At 41.2% G+C, this 22,406-nt stretch overlaps 1 protein-coding gene and 1 long non-coding RNA gene across 3 annotated transcripts in view; one reads left to right on the top strand and one right to left on the bottom strand.

The window, feature by feature from the left end:
* LOC116699684 (uncharacterized) overlaps positions 1-15,216 on the top strand; it is a 51,721-nt gene extending 36,505 nt beyond the window's left edge. The window contains exons 2-3 of the long non-coding RNA XR_004334483.1: positions 10,282-10,287; positions 15,110-15,216. This is a non-coding gene — a long non-coding RNA (uncharacterized LOC116699684). The remainder of the gene's footprint in view (positions 1-10,281; positions 10,288-15,109) is intronic.
* Positions 1,410-21,942, bottom strand: rnf31 (ring finger protein 31). Of its 2 annotated transcripts, none has more exons than XM_032532298.1 (24): positions 21,655-21,942; positions 19,913-20,111; positions 19,661-19,807; positions 18,897-19,052; positions 18,502-18,558; positions 17,946-18,144; positions 16,965-17,154; positions 16,319-16,452; positions 15,577-15,749; positions 13,949-14,182; positions 13,327-13,512; positions 13,034-13,201; positions 12,763-12,948; positions 12,008-12,214; positions 11,741-11,914; positions 10,492-10,590; positions 8,864-8,953; positions 8,030-8,144; positions 6,532-6,644; positions 5,556-5,666; positions 4,952-5,000; positions 4,393-4,489; positions 4,058-4,223; positions 1,410-2,983 (listed from the first exon to the last, which is right to left on the bottom strand). In XM_032532298.1, the coding sequence occupies exons 2-24, from the start codon at positions 20,108-20,110 to the stop codon at positions 2,933-2,935; spliced, it is 3,300 nt and encodes a 1,099-aa protein (XP_032388189.1). In that variant the 5' UTR covers position 20,111; positions 21,655-21,942; the 3' UTR covers positions 1,410-2,932. The 2 variants fall into 2 exon arrangements, with proteins under 2 accessions (XP_032388189.1, XP_032388188.1); XM_032532297.1 differs by lacking the exon at positions 21,655-21,942 and adding an exon at positions 20,443-20,498.
* Between the last annotated feature and the right edge of the window lie 464 nt (positions 21,943-22,406).

Below are 22,406 nucleotides of genomic sequence, written 5' to 3'. Positions count from 1 at the left end.
TGTTGGCTCACAGTCTATCCCCATTTTGAGGAAACAGCCTTTAAAATGATGGATGGTTCTCTTGTAACTAGCACACTTGTAACTGTAAAAAAACAAACATTTAAATGCTAATGAAAAAATGAAACACAAACTGAAAAATATAAAGTCTTGGAAAAAGATGGTAGAAAGAAGGAATAAAGTAAGGCAAGAATAGGTCAAAAATAGAGTAGAAAACTTCAAAAACAGGGACAGACCTTCAAGAAAAGCGAGAAACTTGTAAAAAGTACAAGGACAGTAGAAGGAAGGATGCAAGAATAGATCCAAAAAAAAGTCTTCATAAAGAGGAACAATGTTCTGGACTACAGTCTTGTAACTATTAAACATTTTGTTAAACATATCACATACTCCCTACAGTCCTCCAAAGTACCCCTCGGGGTCCACTACCCATACGTATTTGAGAAACACTGCTTTAAACCAATCACAATCGGCGTGGGTGGCGCTAAACAGCCTCGGGAAGGAACTGGTTTTAGTGGAACGTGTACTTTCAAAAGTTGTTTTAGTCGTGCAACAGAAAACTCAGATTGGACAGATAGTCTAGCTAGCTGTCTGGATTTACCCTGCAGAGATCTGAGGACCAGGTAACCATAGTCCTCAGATTGGACAGATAGTCTAGCTAGCTGTCTGGATTTACCCTGCAGAGATCTGAGGACCAGGTAACCATAGTCCTCAGAAAGCCTCCCAAGTTTGAAATTCCAACACAAAGAAAGAGGAAGGAAATGGAATTCCGAGCGAAAAGAGCGAGATCCGGCGTAACTTCCCACACCATCAGAGCGACCCTGGAAGAGGAACATCGTGGATATAGAGTAATCTCAAGGTAGCAACGCCCTGAATCATCCCCTGCTTTAAACTAAATGGGATCATAATTTACAAATGAATGAACACAATGCTGTATTTAAGAAGACTTGAGACTAGAAATTGAGACCATAAACTTGTTATGATAATGTTTACCAAGGTAACAAATCAAGTTAGAAGTGGGGTCATTTTCTCATTTCATAGTAGAAACTGCAACCAGTGAAGTCTCCCTCTGCTGGCAATTACAAATAATGCAGGGTTAAGGCACTTTTATTTATTTTTTTTAAACCTATGCTTCATATCACTGGTATTCTCCATCCGTCCACCACATACCCTATAACCCTCCCACATTAAAGTCCTTTACACACCCCATGACAAAAACAAAAAACAGAAAGAGCACACTTGTAGAGCATTTGACTTTTTCACCACTATACTGTATGTGTTACTGTTAGACCTTTCTCCTACTTTGTGAACAGAGTTTGACAAAATAACCGCATTTTTGATCAAATTCAGTCATACCACACTACCACAAACCAAGACCACAGCAATGACATGTTAGGCTCAAGTCTGACAGTCTGAAAGATCGATTACAGTCTTATTATAACCATTTATTTAGAGCACAGCACAGATCACAACATGCACTAACTAGGATTTACACTTCTGGCGTAGCTCTCAGTTCTACCACCCAAAATAATCAAAAGAATTACAGCCATGAAACAAAGCAGTTATTAAACGCAGTAGTTTTTACATCATCAGCAAGTAAGAAACCTGTTCAACACGAGTTCGGATTCACCAAATTGGGCCCATTCACATTCACAGCACCCAATCAAATTAGTTGAATTTAGCACGCCTGCCTTGTAAGGCGGGGAGTTCATCTGCAACGCCCCATCGGCAACAAGGAATGCAAGGCAAATCATCTGGAAATACTGTTAATATAGTAATAAGCTGAATACAATATAATAGTCACATCTCAAGTTTAACCATGCACGATTTACACACAGTAAATGATACAATAACAAATGTAAAGATTGTGGGTTAGACTGTAAAAATAATGGACGAAGCATCGGAGTCTGAAAAGGGAAGCCAATAAGGAAGTGCCCTAAACCTGCATTATAAAACATCTCCAGCAGGGGGCGGCTCACCTGGTTGCAAAAAAAAAGTCAGTTTCTATAAAAGTGAGAAGGGACCCTTCTTCTCACTTGATTTATTACCTCAATAAACAATTTTATAACAAGCTTATGGCCTCAATCGCTACTTTGATTTATTATGTATCTCGAACATCTTAAGGTTACAAGAGAAAAGAAAAACAACTTAAAACCCCCAAATTAAAAAAAAAACAAAGACCAAAGAAATTTACCAAAGACCAAAAAAAAAGAAAGAAAAAAAGATAAGTTGGAGAAGGAGCAGGCGGAAGGATACAGCTTATTAGGTCCTGCCCCTACTACACAATATCACATTATTACTAAACAAACAGATATGCAAATAAAGCATACAATATTTCAGGTTTTAGATTGGTCACATTAAGCTTGAAAAAAAAAAAGATAAAGATGGAGTCCTTTATGGCCAACCTGTCAATCAGGACAGAGGCAAAAATCATCAAGTCCGGTTTAAAAAAAACAAAAAAAACGGTCAAACTGCCAAACTCGAGGCTTCAAAACCCATGTTTAACAAGGCAGTCCACAAACCACTTGGTGACGTCACTATTTTTACAGTCTACAGGATCCTGACAGGGACAAAAGTGCTGAGGTCACAGTATCATCATCAATCATTTTTATTATAAAACTGAAAAGGTGTTGCTGCTACTTCTCTTATTGCACTTAATGATTATTGACAATGGTACATGGCATTGTGTGTATTTTATTATATTTTTGTTCTTGGCAGAACTACTCCTTGGCTTCTAAAGTTCCCCCTGGGAATAAATAAAGTTATTTGAATTGAATTGATTCACTCAGGCGGAGCTTCAGAGATGCCGTCCTGTGCATTGACACTAACATTTACAGATTCAAAAACCTGAAGCAAACTGTTGCCATTTTTGTCTCTTGGGGCTGGGTTTTAATTTGAAACGCCAACGAGATCACTGCAGGAAACAGGAAGTGATTCATTATTTCTTCCGTGGCACCTTGTCACCAAGCGGTACTTCCTCCATCAGTTTCTGCAGAGAGACCACAAAGGGCTGTTAGTGTCACGGTATCGAAATTCAATGTAAAAGATCAAATAAATGTGTGCGAAATATATGTTCATACAGTGGCCTATGATATAGAATGTATGTAAAGTTCCTGAAATCCAGAAGGAAGGTATTGTTTCATTAGGTCAGAACAAGAAATGACCACGGAGGAACACAATAGTACGACAACAAGCCAATATCATGATGAACTGCACAACACGCCTGAGAATAATCATGTTTTTAATAGAACCGATAAAGGATTTTAAAGGCCGATACGATACAAATATTTGAAAATCAGATATGCAGATATATCGGCCGATATACAGTGTATTTAAAAATAAATAATCCAGAAACGCGTTACAAAACATGAACAGATTTCCCTACCATTAGTTATTTGTAGTTATTTATGAATCCTCACTAAAAGATGATAATATTTTGTTTTATTGGTCACAACAGAACAGAGGAACATCAAAATATATTAAAGTTCCGATAAATAAAATGTATAAAAATAAAAACTTCAGATATGAAACTTAAAGTCCTTTGAACAAAAACACATTAACAAAAAAAATAATCAGTGTTGCCAACGGGGACGTTGTAAGTGTCCTGTGGTGGACGTCGAGCTCTAGTTTTGAAGTTTTCTTCAGTATCCAAGTAATCCTTGTGATAGCAGTCTGTACATCCTTTGGTACAGTGACCGACTCTAAAAACCATACGAACATGCAGAGATAGCTTTAAAATGACCAGGGGAAGCAGGGATCACTTAAGTGCTTACAATTCATCCTGAGGTTATATGAATGAACTCCAGCACATTGTCTAACTTGAAAAAAAACTACATAAAGTATAACAATAGGCAAGGTTTCATTTCTAGACCATCTTTAGGCATTTATTAATCACACACACATGCACACGCTACGCCCACACACACACACACCACACAACACACAACACACACACACACACACACACACACACACACAAACGCGCACGCTCGCTCACAGACACACACCCCTACACACACACGCACAGACACACATGCACGCACACACACACACACACACACACCTGGAGCAGTCTGCTGAAGTAGTTGAAGCCGTCCTCTCCCTCCCTGCGGTTGTCGTCCACCTTGTATCTCCTGCAGGCCAGCAGCAGCTCGTTGGAGCTGTAGAGGGGGGCGGGGTCAACGGAGTGGCTGTTGATCAGGCTGACCAGGTACTCCCGGTAATGCTTCCTGGATACGAGTACAGCACTAGGTTAGCACAATCACAACCTTGGGGAAACTCTGGCCTTAGAAACATGCTGTACCACAAATAACATACTGTACATAATAACATACATTTTGCCTTTGTTGGCGACCAAGGCATCAGTACAACAAATAATACTCAATGAAGTTATCATACTCGCAGAGTCCAGCATGCCCATGTTGGGTCTGAGCTCCACAAGCTGAATCTGGCTGCTGCCCCCCCTCATCCTTCTGCTCTATCACTCCACACAGACCTGACAAAAGAGAGGGACAAAGAAATATATAGAAAGAGAGATCAGTGGTGGAGGGAATTGCAAAAATAAAAAATTTTTTACAAGGATCAAAAGCCCTGGAAAGACATTTGGCCCCATCTTTCAGCCGGCGCAGCACGGAGCATAGCCCGATGCGTGGTCTTTTCTTTGCTATTCTAAGACCAACGCAGTTGTTAATTTCCCGTCCAGCACCCAAGTCGTTTAAATAACAAATGCACCTGCAAAAGTGGCGCCAAAAGGAATGGCAGTCAATGGATTGCTAACGGCGGGTGAGATGAGTCTATAAGAGGTATGCTTTGTTGAGGCTTAACAAACAAAGACGACCATCATCATCATCATGATACCGTTCTCTGCGATTGGGGCTTTAGGTTTTTGTCGAGCCAGCTAACACAAAGAAAGCCGGGCTATGTGGCACGTGCTCCGTGATGCACTCATCTGCCCTACCTGTCTGGGTTCCGGGAGGGGGCTCAGTGTTGAAGGCCACGCCGTTATTCTGTGAGTCACAAAGAAAAGGGAAACACTGGTTACTCATATCTGTTTTACACAGTTTTGTACAGTAGCCCTGATGTGCAAATCCCCACCAATAAAAATTGTTTGACTTTGGTCTTGACCAAAAACAAAAGTTATTGTATTATAGGACAGTGTCAGAGTATAACAGTTAAATATGCTGCAGCAAGGTTAAAGTTTAAGAGCTCTACAATGTGCAGATGTCAAGTAAAATATAATTTGTAGACACTGAGAAAGCATTGAGTGGTCAAATATATTGTGTTTTATTTTTTAAATGTTATTTTTGTTTCGTTGTGTTGTGTGAAATGTGATTTTTGGACTAAAATGTGTTTTTGTTTCATTGTTGTGTTGTGTGAAATGTTAAATGTCAATTTGTTAATGTGTTTTTTTTTTCATTAGAAGGTTCAGTGAGGTCTGGAAATTATACAGCCTTCTGTTCAATGCTGTGAGCCCCCCAAACTAAATTCTAATCACAGATGCAGATGATATGTGTACTATGTGTACAGTGTGTGTGTGTGTGTGAGAGCGAGAGTGTGCGTACCTGCAGTAAAGCCTGCAGTCTGGATGGTTCCCAGTCTCTCAGATAGAAGAGGCAGTCTCTGGGATGATGGGCATGTAATCCAGACACGCTGCACTCGTCCACTGCACAGGTCTGTTAGAGAGAGAGAAGGTGACACCTGTCACTTGTTCATGCAGGGTTTAGAAATGAGTGAGGTGCAGAATTGTTTCTTTTAATGGCGCTTTTTATTAACTGCTTTTCTGGACGAGCAAAATCCATACCAAAATGACAGTAACAAAACACAACACAAGCAACACGCTACACACAAACTCACTAACTTACTATCAATATCTTAATAAAAAACATGGGACAGGGACCTGTTGGGAAATATGATTTTATTGAAGCTGCACAGTTTGTCACAATAAGTGGTGAAAAATAACTAAATTTATTTCATCAAGTATACTGTACTTAAGTACAGTTTTGAGGTACTTGTACTCTACTTGAGTATTTCCACGTGTTGCTACTTTATACTATATATATATATATATATATATATATATATATATATATATATATATATATATATATATACACACACACACACATACATACACACATACTGTATATATACATACACATACACACACACTTTATACTCCACTATACTAAACGAGTACAGGAGCTAAACTACTAGACATCATCAAACACCAAATGCTCATGATTCTTGAGACTTTTTATTTTTCTGAATTCCCTGAGTTTATGGGTCAAACTGTTTCCTATAAAACTACCAGAGTCAACAAACGGCATCTTGAAAACGAGATGCTACATCTCAAGGGATTATTCCTTATAGGATTTAAAAGTATATAATGATTGAAACACAAAATTGAAAGGTATACTATTCACATGGTAATATGTGGACCATAGATCCATCTAATAAAATTACAGTACTTTCTCCATTACTATTTTATAATTACAGCATGGAAACGTGGTACAGGACTACAGTATGTGTCCGACTTACAGTGTGGAACGGGTTGTTGCAGCCACTGCAGAACTGGTAACGACACTGAGAGCAGCAGAAATGCATGCAGCCTCCTTTAGACAGCGCGTACTGAAAGCGACAGTTAGGACAGGCTAGAGGGAAGGAGGAGAGGAGGAATGACACGCACGATGTGAATAAATGAGAAAGAGGATGAGGGGAAAAAATAGAGAGTTGGGAGGTGGTCAGTATTCACACACACACACACACACACACACACACACAACACACACACACACACCACACACACACACACACTACACCTTATCACACGATAAACACGTCACACCAACAACATAAAACACACAACACACAACAACATGACATTACCATTGAGTTTGTGTGACCTGCGTATGCAGCTCTTGTACAGTTGTGACTCAGCATAGTGTGTGGCCTTCGCCATCTTGTATTTTAGAGCCAGAAGTGACCATATTTGGACAAGAAGGCAGAGCCGGGGAAGAATATGTTGCCTGATGTGTGCCGATTTTAAGTCATGCATGCTCAGATTTAAACCGTTTGCGGCATAACATGTCATACTGAAATTTGTGAAATCCATGGAACAATTAACTTTTCTCATTACAGACAATAATAGAAGATGAAAATCATTTCAAAAACGGTTTAGCTATGATTGTTTGATTGCTAATGTTAGCTCAAAACGCCGTTATAGTGACAACCTTTGTTGTGTTTGATAGCTAGCTTGTAGCCAGGAGTGAACAAACTTAGTTAAGTAAGTCCATTTTTACTGTTTTGACATAACAGAAGTCTCTCATTAGCATCTTGTATGCTACTTTTTGCAAAGTTATGCTTGCGCAACTCACATCTTCACTTGTTGCAAAGCGATGCATGCGCGACTTAAATCTGCACTCGACTTACATCAGGGAGTAACAGATGACATGGCTAAGTAAGTGTTGTTTATGGTTTCAATGGCGCTGGACTAAGCTAAATTCTAAAAAGAGAAAGTTGCTGACTATAAACCCAGCTGACACAAATCACCCATTGGAGCTTTACCAGCGGGAAAAACAGGGACATCTAGGTATTCCTGCTGCTCAACTGCATGTACAGCAGTATACAGACCTGGATGAAAATCAGACATTCCTTTAAGTTACTAGCTAACGCTAGCGCTAGCTAGCTAGCCTTTATTGGCAAGGTGCTGCCGAACGCTGAAAAAGACGACCAAAATGTTCCACTCCAAGATAAAAACATGGTCAACACTCAAAACAACAAACATTTATTTGTATGTATTTTAATGTGCACAGTGCCATGGTTAGCATTGCTAAGCCTCTGTCCTGATTAGGGATCGACTGATACTGTTTTTTCAAGGCCGATACCAATCGGATTATTAGTAGATAATGAAACCGATAACCGATATTTGGAACCGATATGCACATAAAGTGAAAATGAAAATCTTTTAATCAAAATTAAGATTAAGATTTTGCAATGTTACAAACTCACAACTTTCTGTGTGTGTGCGTGTGCTTACTGATGCCGTTGTCTCTGAGGTATCCAGCCAGGCCCTGTCTCTGATACTCTGGATCATTCTCTCTCTTCCATAACTGGTACTGTTCACAGGACAGACCTGCATGCTGAGACTCCCACTGCAGAGACAGCACAGACACATGCATCTACTGTGTGTTCTATTGGTGTCCACCTGTCATCTTCCTGGTGAAATCAATGCTTTCAACTAAATAAGCTAAAGAGAAACTTCATTTCACTATGGTTAACATTCTAACTATACTATCACACTATTCAGCACTTATTCAGTTAGCTCATACTTTTATAAGGAAACAAAGTTACAGTTTAATGTGTCTATGTGCTGAATGTGCACAAATGCAAATGCATGGCTATACAGTGTATAAAAGTAAGAAAAGTAACATAAGTTATTAACTGATCTCAACTACACACACAAGTTTTGTACGGTTGTGACGCTACCGTGGTGACAAAATCTATTGATCGACAGACAGACAGAGAACACCTAAGTCTCAGACATGTTGTGGTGTATACCTCTTAACTAATCTGAGGATTGTGTGAAAGATCACTGTCAAGGCTGTGTGTTTACAAGATGCATAAACTGCTACTCATGGGTAACAGGTAGATTACTGTAAATTTTGAACTGTCTTCTCCACCTTTAAGATTATTTCTCATAAGGCTGTAGGAACATTTCCACAAAAACAGTGAATAAACTCCTCGTGCAGTAGGCAGCTGCCTCCTTGAATATCTTGTTCAAAACAGGCATAAAGGGTGAAGGGAAGAGAAGACATTATGTTTAACAAAAACATAAATGGAGAGAGAACACAACATGACACACGATACTTACAGGCTTTTTACACTGAGCACAGAAACTGTTGCGGCACTGAAAACAGGTGACTTTAAGCTGGTCTCCATCATAGATGAACCCATATGAACACTGAGGAGAGGGAACAGCAGAATGGAGCATTATTATATCAAATAAACGCACACGCTTCAAGAAAACCCTGTGGTCACAGTTGTCGAAAGCTCCATTTACCTAACTAAAATTCTTCCCTGTTGTTATGGTTATATATTTATCAAAGTTAAGTTATTCGGTTCAAGCAATCCGTAGCTTTCTTCTTTCTCTGGTCAGGCACGGCATCTCCTCCACATGGGCTTTGCCCTCAGGGATGCATCCTGTGCTCCTTGCAAGGTCACTCAGCTTTCATGATTAACACATGAGAGACAGAAATTCTAAACAGCAGTTTTGCTGCAAATGGTTTAGCAAAGAAACTGAAGCAAAATTGAGTTGAGTTGTAATAATTTAAAGGCAATAGAAAAGATGTACTGGATAAACAGGTATTCTTACATTAAAAGCAAATTGTTATAATATAAAAGTCCCCTTTACTAAATTGATTGGACACTAGTGAAATGACAGAATCTTCTTAGGGTCCTATTTATGTAACATTGTCACATCATATCGTAAAATATGATACAGCAGTGTTTGCACTGGTATAAAAGAATAAAAGATGGAAATGCTGAACAAACTGCAAACAAAGTTGAAAACAATTCATCTCTTCTCCCGCATAAGCTGTCAGAATCCCGAGTTGTAAGTGACCAGTCTGATGTGTGTACAGCAGAGATACTCAACAGGGAGTCCGGGGCCCCTAGGGGGTCCTCAGAGTTAGTGCGGGGGGCCACCAAATTATGATTCATGTGATTATGAATTACCCTTTTTTATATTCAAAGAATTTGTCTGAAAATATACAATAATATGAATCCAACATTTTAATAGTAAAAATAAATTGGTATCTTTGTGAAAAACCAAACATTTTCTCTACACATTGAGATAAGCTTATTATAGGTACGGTAGCTACGGTAACTACAGTTCAGCTTAAGGATTCAATGGGCCTTCCATCCATTAAACATCCGCATGTTTAACATTAAAACATGATATTTAATGATATTTTATTATCCATTCATTGTTATTCAGCCTAATCTATGCAATTACATTTTTGTAGTATAAAGTATATGTAGTAGGTCCCTACTCCATCTCTCTTTCAGCTAAGGGGTCCTTGGCCTAAAAAAGGTTTAGTGTGGTCATTTACTACTAGGGTCATGTGATAGTTGTGTGTATTGTAACACTGCTCTGGTGCAGCGTTTGTCCAATCAGAAGCTGCAGATTTATCATTATGTGTCCTGCTGCCTTCAGATGGCTACGAGGATTTAAATGAACCAAAGAAGAAACTTTTCATACAGCATACAGAATCACCTATTTCAATTTAGATGCAGGTTTACTGACACTGCTGCTCTAAGTACAATAGAACATTCATTTTTGAAGCCAATTTAAAGGATTAAATTTGTTGCGCTGCCACAACAAAAAAGGGCCCTTAATGCTATTGAAGCTTGCATAGTCTAAAAAAATTGTACTTTATGAAATTAATTCACCACCATTCTTTTGTTGACAAAGCCAAGAGTGACTCGTCATGTACTCACATGACAGCACCAGAGGAACTTGGGGTCCTTGATCAGAGCCTGCTCTGTCAGCTTCTTGTGGAACAGCTCATAGACTTCTGGCTCCAGACACTCTCGCAGCTGAAGCACATAATAGAAATACAATACCACCAAAGAAATAATACAAGCTAGGAATCAATCCCTGAAAGGTAAGCAGAACCCAGTCAGCATAGGAATGTAAAACGTTATTCGTAGTAGATGAGCAGAGATGTGGAAAAACTAGGGGTGGGAAAAATAATCGATTCTTAGATGCATCACGATTCCCTCTATAACAATACATTGCTCAATTCTGATAAGTTAATAATTGATTTTTTGAACAAATGTGTTTATTTTTATTTAAAAGTTAATGTCTACAGATTTGTAAAAACAGAAAACAGAGTGACTGAAAGAGGATGGGATAATGGCAAGAGTGCGGCGAAGAAAAACACAAAAATGTCCATAAGGAATATGGACATTTATATAGATAATGTGTATATACACAAAACTTGTTTATTACAAGTTTTGTGTATATACACATTATCTAATAGGACATACAATATACATTGTTTATAGACATAAAATAATTAGGCAAAACACATACAGGCTGTTGATCTACTTTATCACATTACATCTGACCACCTCATGTTTCATGTTCTAAGAAGCCGATTCTCCACCTTTAAACACTCTGAGCCTCTGACACGGAAGATGATCACTGTGAGAGAAGGGGACGTTCACAACAGGTAATTTGCTCCGACTAGTTTATCAACATGTGTACTTTGTCCACAGCAATACTGCCAATAGGTCCCAAACCGTTCCAGCAGAGAGTCAATGCCGTAAACATATTCTTTGTATATCTTTATAATCATTCCCTGAAAGAACCAAGCAGGCTTGTCTTCTTGCACGATCCAAGTTTTTTTCAAAACTTGCCATTTTCAGCTTGTGGCTTGCTAGCTCGACGTTTGTTGTTGTTTCCCCAAATCGGAGAGAGTTTGACAACGACAACACACAGAGAGAGGAAGGTAATGGACATGCTGCGCATGAGTCATGTGCCGTATTGTCAAGCACTTATCCTGAAAATGTACTTTCGTCTATCCAGACTCGTGACTGAGGGTGTGAGTAGCCGTTACACCACTAAACTTTCAGCACCGCCTATCTCACAAGAACACATTGAACTCTATTACGCCACTCTCTTGTGTGACCGGGCTACAGTAGTATGTTACACCCGCCTTTCTTGGTTCATCTGCTTTCCTACCTGGATGTCCAGGGTGGAGAAGTAGCTGTTTAAGTGTTCAGGGTCATTGATGTCCGGCTCCCAGCAGACTGGACACACCATGTCTCTTATGTGTTTGTCCCTTACAGCGATGGTGAAGTGCTGCTGGAAACAACCACAACACACAGAACACTGACACGACGTCAGAGACTGCATCTGAGAGAGAAGAGAGGGCGAGAAAGTAAGAAAACGGACTTAAGATTTGCTTCAACACATGCAAAGCATAAACATTCAACAGTCTCACAGTACCTTGCTGTGGGGGAAGACAGAGAGGCAGATGGGACACTCTTTAGCCAGCACTCTTTTGATGAACTCCCTGTCGTGGGACTCTCGCACAGCCTGCACCACATCTTCCAGGGAGTACGGGGCACTGTGCTCCAGAAGCAGCGACAGTGCCAGCTCACAGCGACCCCAGCTGGGAAGATCGTACACTGCTAGTAACCTCCGACATATGTGCTGGTAGAAAAGAACGAAATCATGTAGAAGAATACAACAAAGTTAGACTTCACATATCCTACCAGCTGTCCCAGTGTGTTCTTATGCTCTACAAGTGGATTCTTTAAAGCTGCATTCAGTAAGGGTTAATGCCCAACAATTCCTGACAATGGACACCTCAAGGGGCATTTATACCATGATCACTTGCGAATAGGTCTGGGTATGTTTTTATTTTCGATACTAAAGCGATACTTTTAAAAACGGTGCCGGTGCCTGAAACGATACGTAGATAGAAAAAGGAAGAGCACACTATGACAGTTGCCGACATTGAAGAACGGCTTGTTTATTAATAAGGCCATATGGTCAAAATTAAATGATTTATCAAAAATGTAATAACAATAACCTATTTCAGCAGTAAATTGCTGTTAAAACGACAAAATGACAGGACATGGGGGGGATGGGATGGGTTCTGAATTTCCAAAATGCCAGACTAATAAGAAATTAGATGGCTGAACATTGTGAGCTGTGACTGGACCCAGGCCTGATGGACAGTACATGCCTGCTCACACCTGTTTGTCAGGGTGATGGATGTCTACAGGAGGCTCAGGCTTGTCACTCCAAATGTGCTTGTGGAAGGGCTCCAGAAGGGGTCGCTGCAGCAGGGCCAGGGCCCCTCTCACCTCACCACCACTCTGTCTCAGAACCTCATGACAGCGAGCCTCGTCGCTAAAGCCCAGCGTACACAGCTCCTTTACCTGAGAGCGTAAGATGAAAAAAATACAACCTCTTGACAAACAATGGAGACTGATGGAATAGCATTGTGCATCTTGTGTGTGTCACCTTGGCGAGTCTGTCCCTCAGAGCTTGCCTGGCAGCTCTCTCGCTTTCGCCCCCCGCTGTCAGCCATGCCTGCTTGGCCTCTACTCTGGACAACTGGACCCCACTTTCTGTTTCTGCAGGGCCCACCTCTTTCCCAGCATCTTCAGCAGGTGCTTTACATGACCTGTTCTGTGTAAGAGGAAAGTCAATAACAGAAAAACACAACGGACACCGACAGTCGGAGGAACATTCAGTAAGGATGTGATATGTCAGGACTTCACAGACTTAAATTGTACTGAGAGAAGCATACTGACTGTGCGCTCTGTTGTAGTCTTGTCAGAAACAGACTGAAGGGAAGATGTTGCCACCAATGTCCTGATCTGGTCTAACAGCAGAGGAAGCTCTGTCTTGAGCCACTTGCATGGTAGAATGCTGCTGTCCCCTGCTACCCTCATGCTTGTATACACCTCCTCTGGACTCACTCCTTTCTTCTCCCCATCCTGACACAGACAAAATGGAGAGACACACTAGAATACAGACACTAAGGTTGCTGTCACACCTAGAAGTTTGGTCCGTTTTAACCAAACCCTGGTGCGGACCAAACCCACCAAACTCTAGTCCATTTAAAAACGGGGTTCTCGTTTTGCTTCCTAGTGCACAAAAGCAGAGATCTTTAACAGGGGGCCCGGTACCCTTAGGGAGTCCTCAGAGTTAGTGCAGGGGGCTGCCAAATTATGTAAAAAAAAAATATGTCTGAAAATATACAACAATATGAATCCAACATTTTAATAGAAAAGATAAGTTGGTATATTTGTGAAAAAACAAACATTTTATCTACACACTGAGATAAGCTTATTATAGGTACGGTTTCACTGTAATGTAATTCACTGTTCCCTTAATGTAGTGACGCAATGACGGGTAATGAAGGTGACTTGCTCTAATCAGTTGAATCAACTTCAGTCCCTCTTCCTTCATGAGCCTCTGCCTCCAGGAATCCAGGTCTTCAGGAGCGGGCTCTTTGGGTTTGATTGGCAGGGCGGGGACCCGTCTGACAGGGGAGGGAGGGCGGAGCTTCGCAGGCAGGGGTGCTGGCTCTGGACGAGCCAGGTCACACATCTCACACACTGTAGCTGGAGAGTAGTTCAGATACGTACAGAACTGACACACCCACTGGGCAGAGAGATGCAGAGGGGCAGAGAAAGAGAGAGAAGAGAGAGAGAGAGAGAGAGAGAGAGAGAGAGAGTGAGAGAGAGACATTAAGTACAAAAACGCAAAAACACGATCTGCAAATATTCTTGTGTTAAGTGCAGACCCTGAGCTATAATCAATCTTAGTCACAGACAAAGTCAACTACAAGACACAAAACCAAGTGTGCGATTGACCGATTTATTGGAACTCACATTTCAAAGGTTGAAACTCTTCCAACTACAACACCTTCACAAGCCCACACACAGCAAGGCAGTATTTGCTACTTTGCCTTGTGAAAGTACATGTAATTTGTGTATCTGCCCCGTGAATTGAATCCAATCCAAAACTGAATGTGTTCCTCCTTGGCTACACCTTTTTGCCAAGTTTCATGAAAATTCGGGTTAGTAGTTTTTCCATAATCCTGCTGACAACAAACTGAAAAATGGACAAACCAAAAAGGCTTGGGCAATTACTTGTATTTTCAAATTGTCTAATCGTGGTTATTCAAGTTCACCAATAGGCAATGTGAAAGAAATAGAAAGGTCATGTGGTGGTTTCCAATGGGTTGCAATCTTTTTTTTGCAACTGTAGATATAGCACGTTTTGTTCTAGAGAGCTAAAAAGGCCGACAGATCATTCAGAATCAAAACATTGTTTTGGTGCTTGAAATGGATCTACCAAAGTCTTGGGTTATATATGTTTGAAGTGGTAAATGAATGTCTGAAATGAAATTTTGTAATATTGTTTTTTGAGTAGGAGTTTTGTCAAACATCGTTTGGACGCGCCAGTCTGTCTTTCATTCTCAGAGGGTTGAATAGTTGTTTGCTGCTATGTTCTGAATGTTGAGTACAGCACCTTACCGTGATAGTTAATCTAAAATGATTAATGCTAATAACGATATTATTAAAGTTTATTATTAATTCAACAACGGTATCGGGTATTGACAGATACACAAAGCCCAGGCATCGGTATCGGGACTGAAAAAGTCGTATTGGTGCATTCTTATTTCAAATACCGGTCTCACACATGGTGAAAAGCTAGTTCAAATATGCTGGGATGTTAAAGTAGTAAAAATTAGAAGTTGCAGATCTTTTGTGCTCCAGCCGTTAACAATCTGCTGCTTTGTTTGAATGTTGACGACTATGACCACAATTGATGTGGAAATATAACATTTTGGTGGTGTTGGTGCCAGCGACAGATGTGCACGATACCGAGGTCCTCACTTTCTTCAAGCTTGAGTGCAGTTTTTCTGCTAAGTCAAGGATATTCTCCTTTCCTTAGATCCCTTCTTAACTTACTTACTTCATACTTCACTTATTCCGTCTGCATTATATAATTAATGAATAATAATAACACACACAGACACCCACACCCACCTGGCTGTCAGGGTCACCTGGCATGCCCAGTACTGGTGCCGGTGGTCTGGGGGGGGTGATGGGTGGGTGTGACGGAGTCTCTGGAGGTCGTGTAGCCAAACGAGGTCTTTCACACACTTCACACAGAATACTGCTGGCTGCATTCACCATGGTACAGCTCTTACACTGCCAGTCTAAGAACACACACACACACACACACACACACACACACACACACACACACACACACAACACACACCACACACCACACACCACACAACACACACACACACACACACACACACACACACACACACACACACACACTAATTCAATTCACATGTCATGTATTCATCAGTAACAATCATGTCAATCAGTAGAGTCCATTTCTAAATCACATGAGGTCTCCTAGTAATGTTAGTATTGTTGAATTTTCACATACATACTGTCGGTTGAGGCTGTACTTTAAAAAAGTATTGCTTTCACAATTTAAATTACAAACATTGAAATAATCATGATGTACGGACTACAATGCATACTTCAATTAATACATCCTTATTTAAGTCTACAACCCTGACAACTTTCTCCAAGGGGACAGCAGGAGTAATAAGTGAAGGGTAGCTGCCGTAGACTTATTTGCTTTTATCTCAGTTTCTATGTCACAGAGAAAATTATAAAGTGTAGTAGAATGAATGAGGCGTGATTGGATACTGGACTGATTGGGACACTGAGGCTGAGGAATGCACCAAGAGACAAAACGGACCAGTGACGGTGGCAGGCTGAGATTCGTCTACTTTAGAGCTGATCAATTCCAGGCGAGGGCGCTCACACGCCTCACACAGCACTTCCTGGACGGAGTTGACTTTAGAGCAGTGGAGGCAACTCCAGGCGGAAGACCTGCAACATGGAGGAGGGACTGTTACACTGCTGTATCAAGTGAATATTGAGTGAATATACTGTACATCCATACACGTTGATTTTTTTCACACACTTAGCTGAGTCATACTAGTAACTGTTTACAGCAGTTTGACTTCTACTATGTCTAAACTGTCACTACAGTTTGCTGCTGTCAGCTTTAACTTTGACCATAGTTATAATAGTCAACTACAGAAGTTAATTGTTGAATTTGGTTAGGGCAAATGAAAAAAACTGAAAAGGAAGGACAATGATATAACACAATGATACATCTATATATTGATTTGATCGACGGGGAAACAACAAAAACAAATCTGCACCTAACCACAAATGGCAGAAGAGGGCAGCTGAGTAGCAAAGAAAGTGACTCCTCAAGTCAGTGATGCTGACACTAAATATCTAAACTGTTATTTGATACTGACTGACAAGTAGTCAGAACCAGCACTGGCCATGGGCCAATGGGATCAGAGTTTTGCCATTTCATGTTGCCTCACCCTTGACTGTTTCTGTTTTTGGATGATGAGGATGATGATGATGAGGAGGAGGATGATGAGACAGCTGTTCGACGGTGGTTAGCCCTCTCAGGGTAGGAGTGGTACAGTCTGTCACATTCTGAGCAGAGCCCCAGGAGGCAGGTGAGGCAGTGGGCAGAGATACGGAATATTCCACAGATAGTGCAGTTCTCTGGAACAGAGATAACAATTTACTGTACCAACTAAAGTCACATTATTTTCTACTATAATCTTTGCCAATTCACAAATGTATCATCACAATATCAACAACCCACCCTCTTGCTGTGGTACATAAGCGGCCTACACAGTTGTGAGGATTTAAGCTTGTGCGTTGGTGTGTCTGCGTAGTTCTAGCATATCTCTTTAAGAGAATAGTAGAGCCGGTATGTGTGTATGCGTGGGGAGTGTGTGGTAGAGCCAGTATGTAGTACAGCGAATCAGAGGGTGACGGGGATTAGAGCGAGTGCCGACGCTAACAGTGGAGTCAGAGAAACAAAGTGTCTCCCCCGTGCTGTCTGACTACGGGCAAGTGCTGTAGCAGGAACAGCTAACCCTCACCTTGATTTCACGTTGTTCAAAGAGAGTTCAGCTAAGCCGACCAATCGTAGTCGTTGCGGTCTGCGTCGCCGTGACATGAAGTTACATTTCTGGGGAGGTGCACGTCAGGCTACATACGTATGTATGTATGTACACAGAACCATGAATCAAGCTGAAGTAGGAGTTGCTTTTAACACTGGGGGAGTGATACACCATTGATCAATCAATTTTTATAAAATTAAAAACAACTAGTAAGAAAAACTCACTTGAATTTGAAAGGGGGAAGTGTGTGTGTGTGAGTGTGTGTGTGTGTGTGTGTGTGTGATTGCGTGCAGTCTGTCGATAAATGGACACACACTGTAAACACGCACAGATAAACGTAAAGCTAAGTAGTCATAGCATTAAAATAGTGCTTTCTCTCCTCACCTGGGTGTTTTTTTGAAGAAGTGGGAAAGACCTGAATGGACCTGAGACTTTGGTGGTTGGAGGACAGGGACTGGCCACGACTGTTCTCCCTGGAGGAGTGATGGTGGAGGGGGAAGGCTAGAGACTTGGTCTGACCGTCTGAACGGTATGAAGGGGAGGAGAAGTGGCAGACCACAGTGTCGGTGTTGAGACCCACATCCTGAGAGGAGAGAAGAGAAGAGTGGGGGGAAAGCTGACGTGAAGAATCGGCACAACATCACCACGTCATCATAAACTTCAAAATAAGACATGGTTCTATTCAGTGTATCGCAATACTAATACCACATACACTGGCTTTTACGTTGGAACTTTTCAACACATTTTTTCACAAAACAAGGTTTTTAAGCCAATGACTCCTTAAGTGAAAGAGAGACGGAGCAGGGACCCCCTCCTACATACTGTATATTGTATTAAATTAAGTTGCATATTAAACTTTGCCTACAATAACTTGTAGGGAGGCCTAAAGCCAATTTATATACATTTTTTTAATGCATAGAATACTAAGCCATTAAAATACCTTGTGTCTTAGCGTAGGAAGGATTCTCTCATAGAACTCAGGGTGGGGATGAGCATCCTGTGATTAAATTAAATAAGTTATTATTAAAGCTTTTTATTTTAAGTCAAGCAAAAGATACAATGCACTACACATACACGTATAAGGATACCAGACCAGTGGCTCGGAATAAAGCGGCTTACGATTATACAATCACCATTAAAGCTTCTACAACTTTCTTCTTCAATGATTACAATAATCTCTCTCACTCTCACACACCACACCACCACACACTCACACACACCCACCACACACCACACAACACACACCACACACACACACACACACACACACACACACACACACCACACACACACACACACACACACACACACACACACACACACACACACACACACCTTAATAAGCATTTCTAGTTCCATCCTCAGACTCATCACTTCGAGTGTTACTGCAGCAACTCGGCCCACATCAGGATCTGTGACATCATCTGGGAAGCTGAGCCCATCTGGCTGCTGATTGGAGTAACCATAGAGACAGAGCACTGCTCGTCCTCCCTGGGAGCGGAAAGAACAAACAGGATGTAATGTGAACACACCACTTTTTTTGAGTTTGACTTTTCCTAAACAGTTGATTTTAAGTTAAGCCCTCTTAGGTCCTAATGTAGAATTCTGTCAGTCAGTACGGGAAATCATTCATTGGGGTCTAGAGTAAAAAGGACTATGAATTAAGAGAAAATTGTGGCAATTTGGACCAGCAAAAAGACAGGGCCAGGATAAGAATGGGACAGGTTAAGGACAGGATTGGATACAGTTTCGGGAAAGGTTTGGGACAGGATCGAGACAAGTTCAGGGCCTGTTGACAATGACTACCCTGTGCCCAATGGAGGCATGAGTGAAAAAAATGAATATGCTCGTATCTCTACTAACTACTTTCTATACTATATTTGTAATACCTACTGTCAGGCAATGTTAAAGACAAATACAGACAGTTAGTAGACTGACTGACAATACAAGCCACCCACATGTCTTGAAGGCTTGCATGTAAACATTTACACAGTTGTCGGATCTTTGTATTTACTTTATTTTGTTGTAAGTTCTTTTGATCCCCAGTACCCTTTTATAGATCCCCTGTAATACTTTACTGTAATGTGTTTTTGTGTTACCTGAATTGCATCAACGGTGGCCCTGAACACTGGGTTGTTGTGTTTCACAGTTCTCCAGTACTTAGGCCTGTTGGGGTTTGTCAAATTACAGCCATACTTTTCTAGGATGTTCAGTGCTGTGGACAATCGCTGGAGAGATGCAAGGGTCTGAAGAAGAAACACAGAGAACAGAACATTTGGCCCCCAAGCCACTGGATGGATGTCACATACGTACTTCCAGGTGGAGATTTTGTGCACTTGGTTCTCTCTCACCTCCTTCCTGTTGATGCCGAAGCTGTTTTCTATGACCATGGTCTCGGCGGCGATGTGGCAGTATTTGGAGCAGGGCGGTAAGGGCAGATTTGCCATCGCCATCACCCCAACCCGCACCTCCACCACCTTGCCACCAGAGTACAGACACACTTCAGCCAGACTCCGCACCTCTTGCAGCTGCTCCGACAGAGATGGCATTCTACACACACACACACACACACACACACACACACACACACCACACACACACACACACACACACACAGTAAACATTAGCATGTAATTACTTGCAATATAAATAGGGCTGCACAATTACTTGCAATTTTATCAGAATCACAATATGGACTAGTGCAATATCCAAATCCCAGGGAGGGCGCAATATTTAGGCAAAATAGTGCTTCTGCGTAGGCTCCACGCAGAGTTTTCGCCGTAGCCTACCCATCTAAGTCTTCCACAAAGCTAGGGAAAACACTGCAAGTGTAAGCACATCAAGACAAAAAACACTCAGGTGCAAGACACAAAATACTTACCTGCAGGGCATAAAGGAGGTCTGCACAATTAAAGGTGCTCTAAGCAATATCACGCATGTTTTAGGGTACAACATTTGTTGTCACATGCAGTCAATGTCCCCAGAACACACTGTAAAAAACAAAAACGTGGTCTCTGTGGACAGCCCAGTGTCTACAAAAGGCAACACAAACCAACTGTGCCCACCTGCACCACGAAGCATACACAGTGTTCCAGCCAATGACCGACAAGAAGGATTTGGGGGGGTTTGTTAGGGTTGTGCGGAAGCACAGAAGGGAGGGAGAGGGGACGTGCTGAGGAGGAAGGAGGGGCAAGCTAGTCTCGTTTTGTTTCAAAATACTTTGAATTTCAACAATAAGTAACGTCACCCAACATCAAAAGAAAGGTGCACTATTTAATTGGAGCAGTGTGCAGATGCACATTTGAAAACATTAAACTTAGGAAGAGCAGACCTTAAAAAACATGCTGCTTTGTAATGAAGTCTTCATAATAGATGCAGGTACCACCTGGACCACCGTGCATTCATGATTTAACACGGAAAGGGACCCTTTTTTTTCCTTCAATGCTCAATTTGGATATTTAAGTTTAATTTGACATCAGTCAAACCCACTGCAATGGACCTTTTTCACAGCAGACATTTTGACTTGACATAGTAGGAAAAGCACAGCTGAAATTAATCACCTCAACGATGGCTCAATTCCATCAAGTGTCCGAGTAAGCTACAGTATTTCAGTGAGTCAGCATGCACAACACCACGGCCTCTCCTAAGTGGAATGCAGCCATCATTAACGGTTGTGAATACACCTGTGCTTTTCCTACCATGACTTGTCAACATGTCTGCCGTGAAAAGGTTCTATGCTGGACTTGTTTCAGAAGTCACTGCTGCACCACATGGCTGTGGACGTCAATTAAATACTGTGCTGCAGGTTAAATAACGAGTGACACGTCGAAAATATCATTAGCGTGCTTCTGAAACTGTGAACGTGCTAACGTTAACTTCCAAACACGCATCGTTAGCTAACATATGCAAGGTTTTAGCCTAAACACGACACGTTGTCCCACCTGAGACCTTCTTTTTTTTTTTAACGGTCTATACCTGAGACTCGCGCGCAGCTATGCTCACAGGATATCCGGTCTGTCTGTGCGGTCGGTAAAGGCTGGATGTTGCTGTCATTATGCATTTCTTTAACTGTCTATGGTTGCTGCCTACCTACCTTTTGGTCTGCGGGAATACCACGGTGAAAAGCCGAAGATGCTCGAGACGGTCCCCTCCTTCAGCACGCTGATTTCATTCACACCGAGCTACGGTCTCCTAGACAACGCCATGTAAGGTGGTCGGTGTTACAGTAACACATTTGTCTACCGGGGACTTAAAACCTACTTTGACTCCAAAACTGGTAGTGAATAAGGACCAGGGTAGAGCCCATAGATGTATATTCCCAATGATAACACAACGGACTCTCCCCGCGACCTGGTGCAAAACATGTGTCGCAGTGTCGGTGACGTCACCCATTTCTTTCTGAACGGACGTTTTGTATAAATAAAGCTATCAATTGTAGCTGTACATTCGCTACATTTACCTATTATTCATGTATTTAGCTGGTTGAAACGCAAATGTATGATACGTAGTCATTTTACAGTTGCCCATTAAAGGCTAAATCTATAGTATTGTAGGCTGTGCATATTAACATGTTAAGACTATTCCTAATATCAGATTATGACTATAGTTTAAATTAAACTAATACATTTTTATTTTTTAGTTCCATTACAAATACAGGCTTACGTTATTCCTTCTAATCTAAATTATAATTAAGATTATAAAATGTTTTCAACTCAATCAAAATTACCTTTTTATTGGTTAATTGCCCATGTTTTTAGTTACACCACCTTCCTTTGAGTAGATTAGACCCCCCAGTACCATTACCCTGTAAACTGTGAGTCGGGAACATATATTAGTATATGTTAT

This window comes from Etheostoma spectabile, chromosome 12 (assembly GCF_008692095.1).
Source record: "Etheostoma spectabile isolate EspeVRDwgs_2016 chromosome 12, UIUC_Espe_1.0, whole genome shotgun sequence".
Lineage (NCBI taxonomy): Eukaryota > Metazoa > Chordata > Actinopteri > Perciformes > Percidae > Etheostoma > Etheostoma spectabile.
This window is presented reverse-complemented; position numbering and strand designations above follow the sequence as displayed.